Consider the following 15,460-nt stretch of genomic DNA (forward strand, 5'->3'; position numbering starts at 1 on the left):
CAAAAGTGAGATAAATGATGGGGTGACAGGTTACCAAAGAACAGCTCTTTACATGAAAAGATGATGAAGACCCTTGCTTGCGGCTAGGGTCCTTCACAAGAGATAATGTCATAACAGATTTTCTTGCTTGAGGTGTCGTAACGGATGTCTTTTTTTTTCTTCTTCCTCGTCCCCTCTAATTGTTAAATGAAGGCAATAATGGCTGTTCAGGGTTACCTGAGCTGACATGCCTCAGGCATTTCCCACATGCCTTCAGGGATTGTAGTTTGCATTTGACTTAAATGCACAGGTGTAGCTCAACCTGGCAAGGAAGGGACATAATGATACAACTGGATGAAAATTTGGAATTGCACATTTAAATGGGCTCCATTTTTGCACACAGGGATTAAAAGGTTATTTCATCCAAAAACTGTCATAATTTATTCACTTACTTATTCACACAAGTGTGGAACAACACGAGGTGAATAAATAATGAGAGAAGCTTCATTTTGGAGTAAATTACTGTCACTTTCATGGCAGCTTTAAGATGATGTTGTTTGAAGTATGCCAGGGCCTTAAGAACATGTGATCAACACAATTAAGTGTCTTTAGCTACCATGTACTAACATTTAAATTAGGAATTGCATTCAGAACGTACATACATGGTAGTTAAAGCTAAAAAACTAATATAAAGTGGGAGCAGAATATATTTTGTGCTGCTTACGCCTCTCCTGAGATATTATTCTGGCCACTCAAATTGGTTCACTCAATGATGTTTTATTCAGAGATTTCATATCGATATGCTCTATGACTCAGACAATAAGTTACATTTCTTGGCCAAGCTTCAGAAGACACTTTGTTTGAATGAGACATCATGGATCTGCCAGTGAATACTGCAGAGCCAATAACTAAGTATCAACACACTTTCGAAAAGTTGTTCGAGTGTTCATGGTGTCAAGAAAGTGTGTTCCCCCAGCATCCCGTAAGGCAAGGAAAATAACTACTTGGATAAATAACCAGCAAAAATAAATGGATTAATGCTTTAAATGTAGGAATTTGTAAGTCACCCTGACTCACCAGATGAATAATGCAACAATGGCTGAGAGGGGAAGGTCCTTTAGAGAGCCCATTCATTTCATTAAGCCGTTGTCACAGGAACAGGGCTAAGGCTAAAGACAGAGCTGGAGAAAGCTTTAACACTCCATTAGGGCTCAACCATTTTTGTCCCCAAAGACAAGCAAGCAAGATGCTGGGATTGAAAAGAGCAGTTGTGCAGCCCCACATGTGCCCGGGTAAGTCATTGCTCCCACTGAGACCTTGTTGTGCCATAAGTAATGCTTTGGCAGCACCACATGGACAACGTGTTAATTCTACTAAATAAGGTCATTCAGACATTGTAAATCATATGGGAACATATATTATAAAAAATGTATCTAGTATTTGCATTTATAAAACTAATTCAGTAACAATTTTTTTGATGTATGAGTGTGTTATAATGGCACGTGTCAAACAAGGAAAAATTCTGTCCTTATTGATCTCCCAACATTATATTCATGACCCTTCAGCACATTCCTTATGCTGCAACTTTTAGTAATTTTCATATCAACCTATTCCAAATTCAAGCTTTAATACAATATATGCATTACCTTTTTATGGACATTATAGAGGAAAAAAAATTAAAACATCTCTCAATAACATGAATTTGACTATAAGTGATCCTCCAACTAAACGAATTCCTTCTTTATAGTTATTCTAATTTTCAGTAATCATCATTCATTAGATCAATGTATAAAATTATAGTAATTGCTCATCATATTGTAGAATGAATATCCACTAATAAAAGCATCTGAAAGGATTGTCAGGAAAATTTTCCTAATGAGACACAAATATAAAGTGGAGAGAGAAAACTACTGAGAGTATCAAGCAGCCTTGCATTGTACCTTAATTGTGACATTTGTTTCCAGACCAAAGGTCATATTCTATTACGATGATGATGATTTTTAGATATATTTAGAGTGTGTGTATATGTATATATATGTGTGTGTATATGTTTACACACACACACAGACACACAAATATTATTATAATCATTGTGAATCAGAGCAACATAAACTATGACCCAATACATTTACACAACAACACTATAACAAATCTATACAAAATAAATTATTTTTGGTTCAAAAGGCTTAATTTATGGTGAATTTAACTACGTTCACTGAACAGTTTTGTTTACGGATAGCAGCATTAAAGTAAAAAAAAAAAAAAAAAGCCTGCACATAAAGCCTGCACATACATGGCTGAAATGGATTATTTATCTTGCTCATACTGGCTGACCTCACACCGACCCTTGAGACAGTGAGACAGCAGTAATGTTTTGTCATATTAGGTTTCCTGCACAACGAGAGCACTTCAATTCTCCATATCTAATATCTGATGCTTTCAGAGAGGTCGGGGTCCTCATATGTGCATAGTTTCACAGTCCCAATTTCCTCAGTAAGCTAATAAATGCTGATCACACTTTCTGATCATAAACATCAGAGGAGAGCGAGCTCACTGTGTCACGGGGGTCCATTTGATTTAATGATGCATCGGCATGGTAAATAAGTGACACTGCTTTTGGGAAATCTAATAGAAAACTATTACTGCTTGAACACAGCTCAACCGAGATGAAGGTCTGCGAGACCAACATAAATAAATGAACCTTATCAGAGGAACTCATCTCATACGTGATAGAGGAACAGAGGAATGAATGCAGATCAATATTAGGTGTATTCTTGCTGTTGCAGATAGTCGCAACAACAAATGACGTGCACTATCTGAGCGTCTCGGTGCACAGCTGGCGAATGGTAATGAACGACAGAAAGGTTGAGAGGATTTGTGGTGGTTATCTTTATAAACCATATGGATATCGACCAGATGAAATCTTGCTTTATTGTGGTGCATTTTTTTAATAAATAGCTTCACTAGGCACAGAAAACCTGTTCAACATCGAACCCTCTAAAGGGCTGCTATAAGTGTTTATCATATTTTGTGTAATATATTTTATTACCAATATAGAAGGTTATTACTTTTTCCTTCAGAGACTAGTCATTTAGGGAAAGACATCAGGGGACGAGGGAGCAGACATTACCCAGTGTGCACCAACTACCAGTGACATAAGCAAACAGACTAATATGCCTGCTCTTTCTAGCTATACGTCTTCAAATTAGAAAGCTATTTTCTTTTTATTTAATGTACTACTAATATCCTGAACTAAATCATTCATGGTCTCTCCAGCATAATAAAAGCTACAATGTGTCAGCACCAGCAGAGTTGCCTAAACTACCTTTCCTAAAGGTTTTTATATCTATATAAAGTCATACACAATGACTTGTTATGCTTTACCGACATACAGACTTATTGTACTCAATATATTAGTTTTTTGAAAACTTGGTTGGACGATACGTTGGGACAGGATCACTATTTAGGCAGAATAGTTTTTCCTATTATTATAAATACTTTGTTCAGTCTTTGTTCAAGTGTCGTTGTCGTTAATTAAAACTATTAGAATAATTTTTGTTAACTGTAATAACATAAAATATAAATATTAGTTGAAAAATGTAAGCTTTAAAAAAAATTAAAAATACATTGCCTTGACAACTAGCTTAAGTTTCATTTGATGTAATAAAATTATAACAAAAATGAAAACAATATAAAAATTAAAATCAAAACAAAAACTAAAAAAAAACATACAAAAAAGATCATTCTAAATATTAAATATTATTTATAATATTCTAAATAATAATCATTCTAATAATAGAATAGAACGGATTCCAAAAGAGTCAACTACATCGCACATATTCAGAATTCAAAAATCTAAGAAAGCTCAGTGAAAGGGAATGGTTATGTTACATATGTTCTGTGACAGTGTCCGAATCTAACAAGTCTAAGTGATGACATTTCACACTGGAGTATTATGCTGTTAAAACCAGAGTCACAGCTGAGGTGCGAGTTCATAGTGCCAGATCACATCTATGTCTGATCACAGAGCTGAGGATGTTCCACCGGATGGTCTTGATTAGAGCCAGCCATACAACCATATAATGCAGTGCTGATGTCATCGAGCCTTGGGCTGCAAGCTCAGAGCAGTGTTCAGAGGACAGAGAAATGGAGGAGACTATCAGGGTGGATAAGACTCTGCTGCGGCACATTTCCTAAAGCTTCTAGCACACGCATTAAACCTCAAGTCTCAATGGTCTCAAACCGCTACAGCTATTCTGGTCATTCAAGCCACACTGCCGTTCAGAAAGATTTTTTTTTTTTCATGCTCAACAAAAGTTGCATTTATTTGACCAAATAATTATCAGTATTGTGAAATATTATTACATTTTAAAACAACCGCTTTATATTTTACTATATTTTGAAATGCAATCAATTCTTGTGCTGGCAAAATTCTTGATTTTTTTTTCTTTGAAAAACAGAAAGTAAAAAGATTAGTATTTGCTTGAAAAGGACGTCATTATAGATAGTTTCTGATTAATTTAATGCATTCTTGCTAAATTAAAGCACTAAATTATTTAAAAAAAATAAAAGTACTAACCTTTTTAGCATTTTAAGCAACATATGAAAGACGCAATTTGGATAACTATAAGATTTAAATGGGTCCAGATAAATAGAGGCTAGATGTTTAATCTTGACAAGATATTTTTCTTCCTTCTAAAATGAAACTACCTGTGCAATGGCATGTATATCTCTCCTTCTGTTAGATTGCAGGCAATAAAGACTGCAAACATCCTTCATAATAAGACTAATGTACCCCAGTGGAGATTCAACATAAATGTTTTTCAATGATAGATAGCATCGGTCTGCACATTACTCCAGCAATGTCATTTTATGTCCATCGTCTAGGCATCTGGCAACATAACACATTGCCACTTAAGAGTTGATTCAATTTTATGGACCATAAGATGCAAACTTATCCCAGTGCATAACTGAATAATTGATTTCAATATCAAGGAGCATTGGATCTTTTTAGAAACATTTGTTTTTGTGGATTTCCATTTCACAAAGGAGTATTCAAGTAGAAGCCAAAAAATGTCCTTACCTGTATTTTGATTGGCCATGAGAAGTTGCTGACATATACATAGAAGGTGATGTTGGGATTGCTGTGAAAACTGAATTTCTCACAAGAGAAACTGTCTCTGTACTCTTTGATGTTGGTCTTGGACACGATGGGGATCTCTTCCCCAGAGATGGTCCCAGCTGTAAAGATTAAAGAATGTGATGGATTAATTCAGATGTATTCAGAAATGGTGTCTGATACACCTCCTAACTTCTCTTAATTAATGCACTGACCATTAAAGGGTAACATACTGACCTCTGCATGTTGAAGATTCTGCATACATATTTTTATTTATTCAAAACCCTAAGCAGAAAAACATCAAATCTTTGCCTACATTTATTCTGGGGTCTGAAAAAAAATTATGCATGCTTAAAATGTAGTGTGACCGCCACTTAATGCTTCCTGAGCTATTAAATAAGGGTGATTGAGAGCAATGCAAATGCAGTGAATTGCACCAGTAATCAACAAGGCTGACCGCATACACGGGCATAGCTGCTTGTTGATGTTTTTATTCATGGAGAAAATGAGTTTTAAAATCAACCTCTCAGTGTGACAATTTCATTATCTATTTTAAACATGAGAAACATGGTATAAAACCATAATTTAACAAAAAAAATGGCTTGGAGGAGGTGAAAAGAAAAGCATCCTTTGTCCTATTTTATCAAGACATTTTTAACTTTCCTGAAGTCCTCTAGTGAAACACTTAAGTTCCACCAATCGTCATTCCAAACCAGCACTATGAAACAAAGCCCTCAAAATGACAACCCAAATGCCACTACGTGGCAATGTTTATCTTAATTGAAATCGTTCAGTGCTCCTGAAGACGCTGCAGCCCCAGAATTCAGAGCCGCATGCTAGACTATTGTTAGAAGCCTTTCTCAGGGGAGAGTGTCTTTAAACAGAAAGACACCACTCCAAATATTAATTGAGGGGAGCTGGGAGGTCGAGAAGGAGAGGAGTGAACCTGTTAAAGAGGAGCGTGAATGTCAAAGTCACATTAAAAAAAATTGGCTGGTGACTATTTGGACGAAAAGGTGATTACAGAAATAAACAATAGAGGATAATGGCGACGTCCTTGAGTGTCTGTCTATTGTAAAATAACCAACACACCCAGGAACACACTGCGGTCAAACAAGGAATGCATTAGCATCTCTGTGTCAGACCCATTATGATATTATGCTAACATGAGAATGCACCTGACTGATTAATAAAGCTGACTTATTTACACCACCATTCAAAACATTACGGTTAGTAAGATTTTGTTTAGCATTTTATGTATGTATAAATTATATATATATATATATATATATATATATATATATATATATATATATATATATATATATATATAAAAATAATAATAATAAATAGTTTTGATCTGGTAATTAATATATAATAAAATTAATATTAATATTGTCAGAAATTATTAGAATTTTAAATTTCTTGAATTTTAAAATTCAATGCTTTTTCTTCTCTCATAGTAAACAAATTATTAGTGGCATCTTTTTTCAGGATTCTCTGATGAATATCAAGTTCAAAAGAACAGCAATTATTTAAAATACAATAGGTTCGAAACATTAAAAATGTCTGTGTTTGGAGTGTGTGGCAACCCGCTGTTAAATGCATGAATGCACAAAAGGCTCAGTAAACAATTGTAACAAATTACTATCAAAAAAGCAATAACTTTTATACAACAAAACAAAGGTAAATATTCAACAGAGGAAAAGAGCAGTCAGTACCTGTTGATCCAACTGACCAAGTGATGTTCAGATTGAAATTGTTTGATGCATTGATGGACATGTCCAAGTTCTTGCTGGTCTACAAAGTGGAAAGAGAAAAGATAGTTGATGTCTTCAAATGTAGCTCTTTTCTGTACAGTTTCTATACAGTATAAAGTTTAAAAAAACATGATGAGGTTGAATTATCATTTTAGGGTGAACTATGCCTCATCAGCAGACTATGATAATCAAAATTAGGTGAAAACCGTTCAGTTGCTTCTGTTCTCAGTAGACTTTGACTGACCTGTTCAGGAGTGGCCATGAAATTAATGGCAGTGTAGTGCTGGTCATCTTCTTGAAGAAGACTGAAGGTGAACTGGTAATCAATCAGCAAGTTATCTGTTCAGATCAAAACCCTATTGTTAATAAGCACATTTTACATCATCATGAACCGCACCATGCAATTCACTGTCATGTTAATGGTTGAAAGTTTCCATTTAAAGAACATCACGAAAGAGCAGCGCACATTCACTCTTACAATAAGAGGGCTACTTTGAAGAGCTACATGAATCATCAGTCACTTTAATTGCACTAAATTAATACCTCCTTTCTAAGTGTGTCATTGCTTTAATAAGCATGCACTCTGATTAAGCTCAATTGTTTTTAAGACGTCTACAAGTATTTGAATTCTACGCTTCTAAGTTACATAAAAGAAGAACTTGTTATCCTTTACCAGAACTAAGCCTAAACGTTTAAAAGTTAAAGACCAAACAACAAATTCCCGATTTTCAACCGGGAAGGTACAGTAAGTTTATTCTTTTTCAAGGTCTCTTAAAGCATTGTTTCAAAGACAAAAAGAAATGTGTGGATTGTTTTCTTAACTCCTGGGCTGTTAAATGACTGAATGCTGCCACAGGCATCTCCCAGAGAACAGCTGTTTTCGTGAATCACAATATGGCATTGTAAACATCTCTTTCACTCCCCATCAACTCGAAAGATGTCTTTATAAGGTTTTAATCAATTCAGATGTGACATGGAAGCAACATAGTTTCACACGTTTCCTATATTTTTGCTTGAAAGATCATGTAACATTCAGACACCAAGTACTGCTGATGTGCAAATCAACTACTGTGAGCATCAGTCCTTTTTTCCATTAAATCATCCTTCCAGAAGGAACGCTGTCACTTCTTAAAATTAGTTTCAGACGCAACTATCTATAGGTGACAAAACTTGAACCGTCCCCCAGCTTGCTCTTGAAGCATTAGGGTGATATATGCTGGATTTCTTCAAAAATGAAACAGAATGGTGATTCTAAAGTGAATGTCAGTGAGTTTCGTAAGTCAGACAGCTGTTCTAGGAGGAATGTCAGCAGAAAAGTTGTAAGTTATTAAATGGAAATATGGAATATAACATTTAAGGCTAAGAAAGAAGCTTGTCATCATGCATGCTTCAAAAAGTTTCATGTTCTCTGTCATGTTCTCAACTATTGTATAAGAACATACAGAACTAATCATAAACTATGAGCATCTATTACATGATCATTCTTCTGACTGTTGCTTCTCTCAAACATACTTCTAAAGGGATCTGTCCTCATTTACTTAAATGATCCCTCATGTTGCTCCAAGCCTGTATAACTGACTTTCTTCTGTAAAATTGTTTGGTGCAACAAGTTTCTTTTCTTACCAAAGCTGCATTATTTGATAAAAAATACTGTAAAAACTAAAATATTGCAACAATTAAAATGCATATAATGCTCAAGAAACATTTTGTATTATTTATTATACATTTCTAGGGTTCTTTCACAAATGCAAAAAATATTTTATTTCATTTTTGATAAATTAAATGCACCCCTGCTGAATTTCTTAATATGTGTGTAATTGGTTTTACTTCTAAAACTAAGTCTAGACTTTAAGACTAACTTCTCTTTTGTGCATTGGATTTAGTGTCCTAGAGTAGATAAATAAATCAACTAAGGCAGAACACAGTTATGCCAACATTAAATTACCATTTCAACATTAAATGCAACAAAAAACATTGCATTGAACTCCATTCATGTCATTAAAGAGGCTGCCCTCTGCAAATATATAGAGGACTGGTCATTGGGCAGAGTGCAAGTGTAATCCAGTTTGAGAAAATTAAGCATTACCAATAGGTCTTACTGGGTCAGAAGTCCGTTTTTACAGGATCAATCTCTGTTGATGGCGAGTCAAGTAACACTGACAGAACACAGCAGAAGCTGCTTCCGTAAATGCACTAGTCAAACCTTGCTTGTGTGAGAAAGCTCACACTTCCTACTGGATCCACGTCCACCAAACTTCTGCTCTTGTGTCTTTAATTAGTTCGAATCATTCGTTTACTCACTCTGACAGGGCTTGACACTCTCACCAGTCTTATATCGTCGCCTGCGGCCCACTCTCCAGCAACACTTCCCCCTACAGGACACTATTTGAGAAAATACGGGCGAGTGATACAATATTCTTCCAAACAGCAATTGAGCCGGAAGCCTGCGAGCACATGTGCTTCGTCTAACAGACGCAGAGGGAGAGGAGTGGATGGAAATTGATTGATAAATTGAAGGCTTTATTTAATCCTGATTGATGACAACGGGGATAATGCTGGCAGGATTTGCAAACGGAGTGAAATTTGATGTCCTAAATGCTACTGACTGCATTTAGCCTTTTCAGACTCCATGATGACTGTTGATAGTAATTGGCAAAAAAAAAGTGAAAGAGGAACATAGACGCATACCCAGAGAATATGCAGTTTTTGATATACAACAAGACTGCCCCCTAGTGCTGTGCATTTGAGCTCTGCGCACACAATCAGACTTCAACACGGTTTGCTTCAGATCTTCTGAGATGCTCAAGAGATCTATCTGTACTTTTTGATTTCTGCCAAATCAGAATGTTTCATCCGCCGCTTTTATCTTGTTGTGTGGTTGTGCATCAGCCCGTGGCAATTTCATCCAGGTTTTCCAGCATCTTAAGTCCCCTGAGTCTAATTTCATTAAATGGCAGACAGCCTCTGAGTTTGAAAGTGTCTGCAGAGTCAGATGAATTTTCAAGGTACAACAGGATTACGTTAAGGTCAGAGCTCAAATAGAGCATACTCACAGTAACAGGTTCCTCGGAGGGGGTTGCCAAGGTAACGGTTTTCTGAATCACAACTGCAGAGAGTGGAAAAAAAACAATTTAGATGAAGTACATGAAGTAATGAGCCAATGCAATATCTGATGCATGAATCTGAACATGGAAATGTCATAATTATTAAACACACACACAGAAAAAAATAAATAAATGGACAGTGAAACAAGAAAACAGAAAGGTTATTACTCAAATAAATAAGTATAAACATTTTTTGTTCTTTTTCTAGTGTTGTTTCTTTTTTATGGCATGTCTATGTACACCGGCATGTAAAAATCAGTTTTTGTCTTAATAGTCAACTAGACAACTAACTATGTAGCTTATTTTGTATATATCTTCTTTTGCGTATGCTGAATAACTTAATACTGAATCTATGAAATATTGAAAAAATGTACATTTTATATTTATAAATGCGTATCATAGTGTGAACAATTACTCTTATGCATGTTTTATTTTTATGAACATGTTTGACCTTGTCAAAATATCAATACCAGACACCTCTCTGGTGACATGAAAGACTACTCTGAACCTCATATTCATATGCGAAGCCCCCACCTAAAAAAACAACAACAATCAACCGATGCATATCTAAGTCTCTGCCCTATATTATTTTTTTCACTAATCTGTTGTACTCTGACGTATATCGTGATATAGAATGAAAGACTGGTGGCTACTTGCGTTCATGACACACAGAAAAATGCAAAACAAGCCTACTGCCACAATCATACAACAAATCCATTATAATGAAGTAAAGAAGCCGTTACTTAGCATTTGTAGCATATCTGCACACTGCTACCATTTATACATTATAACCACATTTCTTTTTAACCTCTAATAATGCAATTTTTAGTAAATTAACAGAGAAAGCCTTTAAGTGTTTCTTATATTTGCATCTTAAAATGTTTGAATTTGTGTGGTGCCTGCGGTATCTTTGTCCCTTTCCATACTAAGGCAGATTATGTAATTCCACTCTATTGTTGGGGTCTTTTATTTCCTCAGCTTCATTAGAGAGCGCCAGGAGACAGCCCAAAGCTTCCTCTACCTCAATCTCAAACACGCTAAACAATTAACACAGCGCTGTCGGCCCAGCTCTCCACCAGCCTAAGCAGATTACACATCCTGTTGCTCTTCTGAGCCAGGAACTGACGGTCCAATTAGAGTCTGCATTCATTTGAGAGCACAACTCGCTCACTCCCTCTCCTCACAGCAATCTCGCCACTTAAGTTTCTACAGAGGGAATTCACTTTCGATTCACGCCATTGTCCTGTAAGCGTATCTGAAGTGCAAATGCGATTAATCATTAAAGCCACTTTAACAAGTAAATGAAGCGATGTTATAGTTAATGCAGAATGCCGGGCTCCGGACAAGTTACTTTGGAGTTAATCTAACACAATGCTCCCAGTTCACATGCATTACAGCCAGACAAATACTTTATGTAAGTATGCAAATTCATTACAATTTTGCAGTCTAGCCAAATGTGGCTTTAGGGTTTGTATCGAGTGTGACGCAATAAAAATAACGTTTGCACAAAATAAAAATCGAAAAAACGTTTCATATAAAATCTGATTCACAAACAAATGCTGTAACTCTTAATCGATCATAATTATAATAACAATTAAGCACATTATAAGATACAATATCAAAATATCAATTTATCATATTTGTATCCTACAAATTATTATTAGAATTATAAGTCACATTTTTTGCCAGCATTAATCATTTTTCTAACAATTGAATCACACATTTTTTGTTATAATTTCAATTTATGTCAGATGTTTCTATATTCAATTTTTTTTTAAATGGCATAATTAGTTGACTTAGTATGCCATAATTAAAGAAAATTATATTAAAATTTTATTCTACTTTTCAATTTATAATTTTTAATTATCAACATATTTATTCATTCATTAATAGCTAAAATTAATTGGCTTCTTTGATCTATGAATCAACCTGATTCATAATGATAAATCGGCCATGTGATAGTAAAATAATGAAAAACAAACCAGCAAACGTACAGCCACTAAACTGCACCATTCTCACAGTCAAATATACTCAGACATCTCATACTGTAAATATCTTTGCCCTTAGCTTGCAGGGATCCACCTTTATCATAAGGAGCTGAAGCATTCATATATTTTTTTCTAGAGAGTTGGTGATAAATATGAGAGGACAAGGTAGAGTACACTTTTACCACGGTACAGAGGACACAGGACAAACTGCACCACAGGCATTTTAAAACCTCTGCATATCAGTCCTCTAGCCTTTAATCTGGATGACATTTCAGAAATGACTATTCTCTCTCACCCATACACTGCAAATCAGAAAGAGAGGTTTTCAACGTTCATGCCCACATACACACAATGTACTCCGTGAGGGCGGTGAAACATAATGCACTCTTACTCTCAGTATCTTAATTTAATCTCCAGTGAGAGCGCACCTACACTCTGTGCATGCTTTAATGCACTCTCTTTCTGTAGTGCCATAATTTGATCCCCATTTGGGTCACACCTGGAGCGCCGCAACACACACAACACACTCCATGACACTCCATCATGATGATGATGGACTCTACAATAATCAAACATGCTTTTGCTTCAAATTGTATCAATTTTCCTTCTTTAATCATGTGTATCTTTTCAAATATCTCTCGTTGAGCTGTCGTCTGATAGCATAGAATGACGCGATGCTCTAAAGTCCCGCTCAGGACTGTGAAAGGAAACTTTGGATTGCTCTTTCACAATGTCAGCGCACTAAAAAGGGGTCGACGAGCGATCACTGCAGCACATCAGGTCTTTAATCAACCATTTTGAGGGTGATCGTATTTGTGCGTGACAAAAATTGTCCCGGTGCTTCATTATGGGTCCTCGTTATGTAGGATGGGTAATGGCATCTGTCTGCTCTGAGTAATGAAGGAGAGAGAGAACAGAGTGAGGAGGAGAGGAGTAAACAGGAAGCGGTAACGGCCATCTCAACTGCATCCTGCGCGCTCATTTGTCCTTGTGATGAAGACATGCATGAATACATCATCAATGGACCAGGCTTGGCCTGATTGGGTTACACACAATTAAAAACTACCATTCACACGCAATGAAAAACAAAAATGTATGCGTGTGTGTATTTAGAGAGAAGCTTCTCCTAAGACCTTAGATACCATACACAGCAGAATGCTGGGATAAAACTTTCTCACTATAGAACTTGAAAAGCAAAGTACATTTAATCACTTTAGGTGTTTGGTGCTCATAACAGTCATCTGTTTATAAATCAAGCTAAACAGTCTTGCGAGTGATTCACAAAAAAAAAAAATCATTTGTATAAGAGATAATTCTTGTCACTTGTTCAGAAATTGGAGTAAAATGTTTAGATCCACTAAAGAGGACTATATGCTCCTAAGAGTCAATTGTTCTAGAATCAAAATACACTGGGGATAATGCATGTTTCTGTTTTACTATTAAGACTGAACTTATTAAAAGTAATAGTTGCTGAAATATAATTATCATACAATGCTCCTGATTCCCTAAAAATAATCAGTTGACAAGAGTCGAATGTTTGGGAATTGAACTATGCTGGACATATTACATATGTTTTTTCACAATAGATTTAATTGTGATGTTGTGGTGCACAATAGTTAGCTACCTCCGGTAATATTTTTGCATTGAAATAAAACTGAACTAAATGTATTAAAATATTAACAATGAAACCAGTAAAGCAAAGGCCTTCTATGATGACATCTCCTCCTGAGTCATTAACTGCGGTGCCAAAAAAATACAATGTGAAAAGAGACCTGCAGGGACAAAGGACACAGCTTCCTGTTTCCTTCCACAAAACGCTGTTAAAACATTAAGAAAGACCTTCCATGAGCTGCACACCTCTTCATATCCCAGAGTTACACGTCAGCCTATAACAAAGCATCTGCTCTTAAAAGAGCACAAAAAAGGCGCCACCATCCTCTGCTGTAGCTCTGAATGCAACACAGGAGCCTGGATTTCAAGCTGCTCACAAGCTTCTGTTTCTGTAACTGAAGCATCTGAGTGGGAAATTCAGCTCACACCCACGTCTCCTAAATAAGTATGACTGGTCAACCCACTCTTTAGAATTTCTGCACGTACATAACAATGCAGTGAGCGAAACACTTGAGTTTCATTATTCTCAAACAGAACTGGTCTCTACAATAGTCAAACACACGCCAGAAAACTCCCCCACCACACTTCCACCTCCATTAGTGCTATTAAAGTGTGTGCACACACGCAGACAAAATATGCTGTGTCTGCAGGTCAGCTTTAGCCAAACTTGTGAGGACACGGCGTCAAGCTAAATGGAATGAAGGGGGCTTAATGATTAAAGGGGTAGGGACGTATTAACTATACTTGGGAAAGATCCAGGGACAACCTTAATTAGTGTTAACAGAATTTATTCATGTTATATTCAAGAGTATTTTCATGTATTATATACATTATATTTAAAAAAAATTACATTCTTGGCATGTATTATATATATATATATATATATATATATATATATATATATATATATATATATATAAATATATATATATATATATATATATGAAAATATAAGAAAAAGATTGAATGCAGCACAAGTACTTACAGCTGGCACTGGTCACCTTTGATACCCTTGGTGGTGCAAAAGCATTTGCCCGTCAGCACCTGGCACACGTTGGCATGGCCATTACATTTACAAGCTGAAAAAGAAAGTGAGAGGCAACCAGACAAAAATGAGAGGAAGAGAAAGAACTGAATATACATATATATGAAAATGAAAAGAGCGAAAAATGTTGCGTAAAAACAAACACAGAAGTACGAGACTTATCACAGTGAGATCAGTTCATATTGTAGGTGGACCCTTTCTGTTTTCAGATTTGTTTACAAAGACTTGAGTTTGACTGCATTATATGAAATGAGAACATTATGTTACTGTCTTAAGGCAACATCAGTGATGGAAATCAAAATGTAATATAATCTTCAATTTTCATCGTTCAATGTATATATATATATATATATATATATATATATATATATATATATATATATATATATATATATATATAATGCGTGTGTGTGTGTGTGTGTGTGTGTGTATGCGTATATATATATATAAAGAACAAAGAAAGAATTTAGCACAAAGAAAGAAATTAGCACTATAAATGACAAACATTTTAGTTTTAAAATAAGAGTTTCAAAGCATGAGGAAAATTTTGTTTGTTATATGACTCACTTCAAGATCACCAGTTCTGAAACAGGTACATCTGCATTCAAAAGATTTTTACCAATGACAAAAACACTAGCTTTAAGTGCCACAGCCCTTTATCTGTACTGGAATCCATTTCTGCCTTTTTTGAGCAGTGGACTATAATTATTTCTAAAATAAGCTTTAATTCTAAACACGCTCTTCACGCTGCACTAACATCGCTGCAGATCACTGAGCTCTGACAGGCTTTTGTCTGCCTTGCTAAACATACATGACAGCATGTATAGAACCAATTCTATGCTGTCTCCAAATCC

General features: G+C 35.5%; 1 protein-coding gene across 1 annotated transcript in view; it reads right to left on the reverse strand.

Annotated features, from left to right (window-relative positions):
- Window positions 1–15,460, reverse strand: part of atrnl1b (attractin-like 1b) — an 83,276-nt gene that overhangs the window by 41,075 nt on the left and 26,741 nt on the right. Inside the window, exons 20-24 of the mRNA XM_043253691.1 lie at window positions 14,547–14,640; window positions 9,912–9,964; window positions 7,103–7,197; window positions 6,820–6,898; window positions 5,063–5,220 (exon numbers count right to left, since the gene is read on the reverse strand). Of these exons, the coding sequence (XP_043109626.1) occupies window positions 5,063–5,220; window positions 6,820–6,898; window positions 7,103–7,197; window positions 9,912–9,964; window positions 14,547–14,640 (479 nt within the window). The remainder of the gene's footprint in view (window positions 1–5,062; window positions 5,221–6,819; window positions 6,899–7,102; window positions 7,198–9,911; window positions 9,965–14,546; window positions 14,641–15,460) is intronic.

The sequence above is a fragment of the Puntigrus tetrazona genome, chromosome 12 (assembly GCF_018831695.1).
Source record: "Puntigrus tetrazona isolate hp1 chromosome 12, ASM1883169v1, whole genome shotgun sequence".
Taxonomy (NCBI): Eukaryota; Metazoa; Chordata; class Actinopteri; order Cypriniformes; family Cyprinidae; genus Puntigrus; species Puntigrus tetrazona.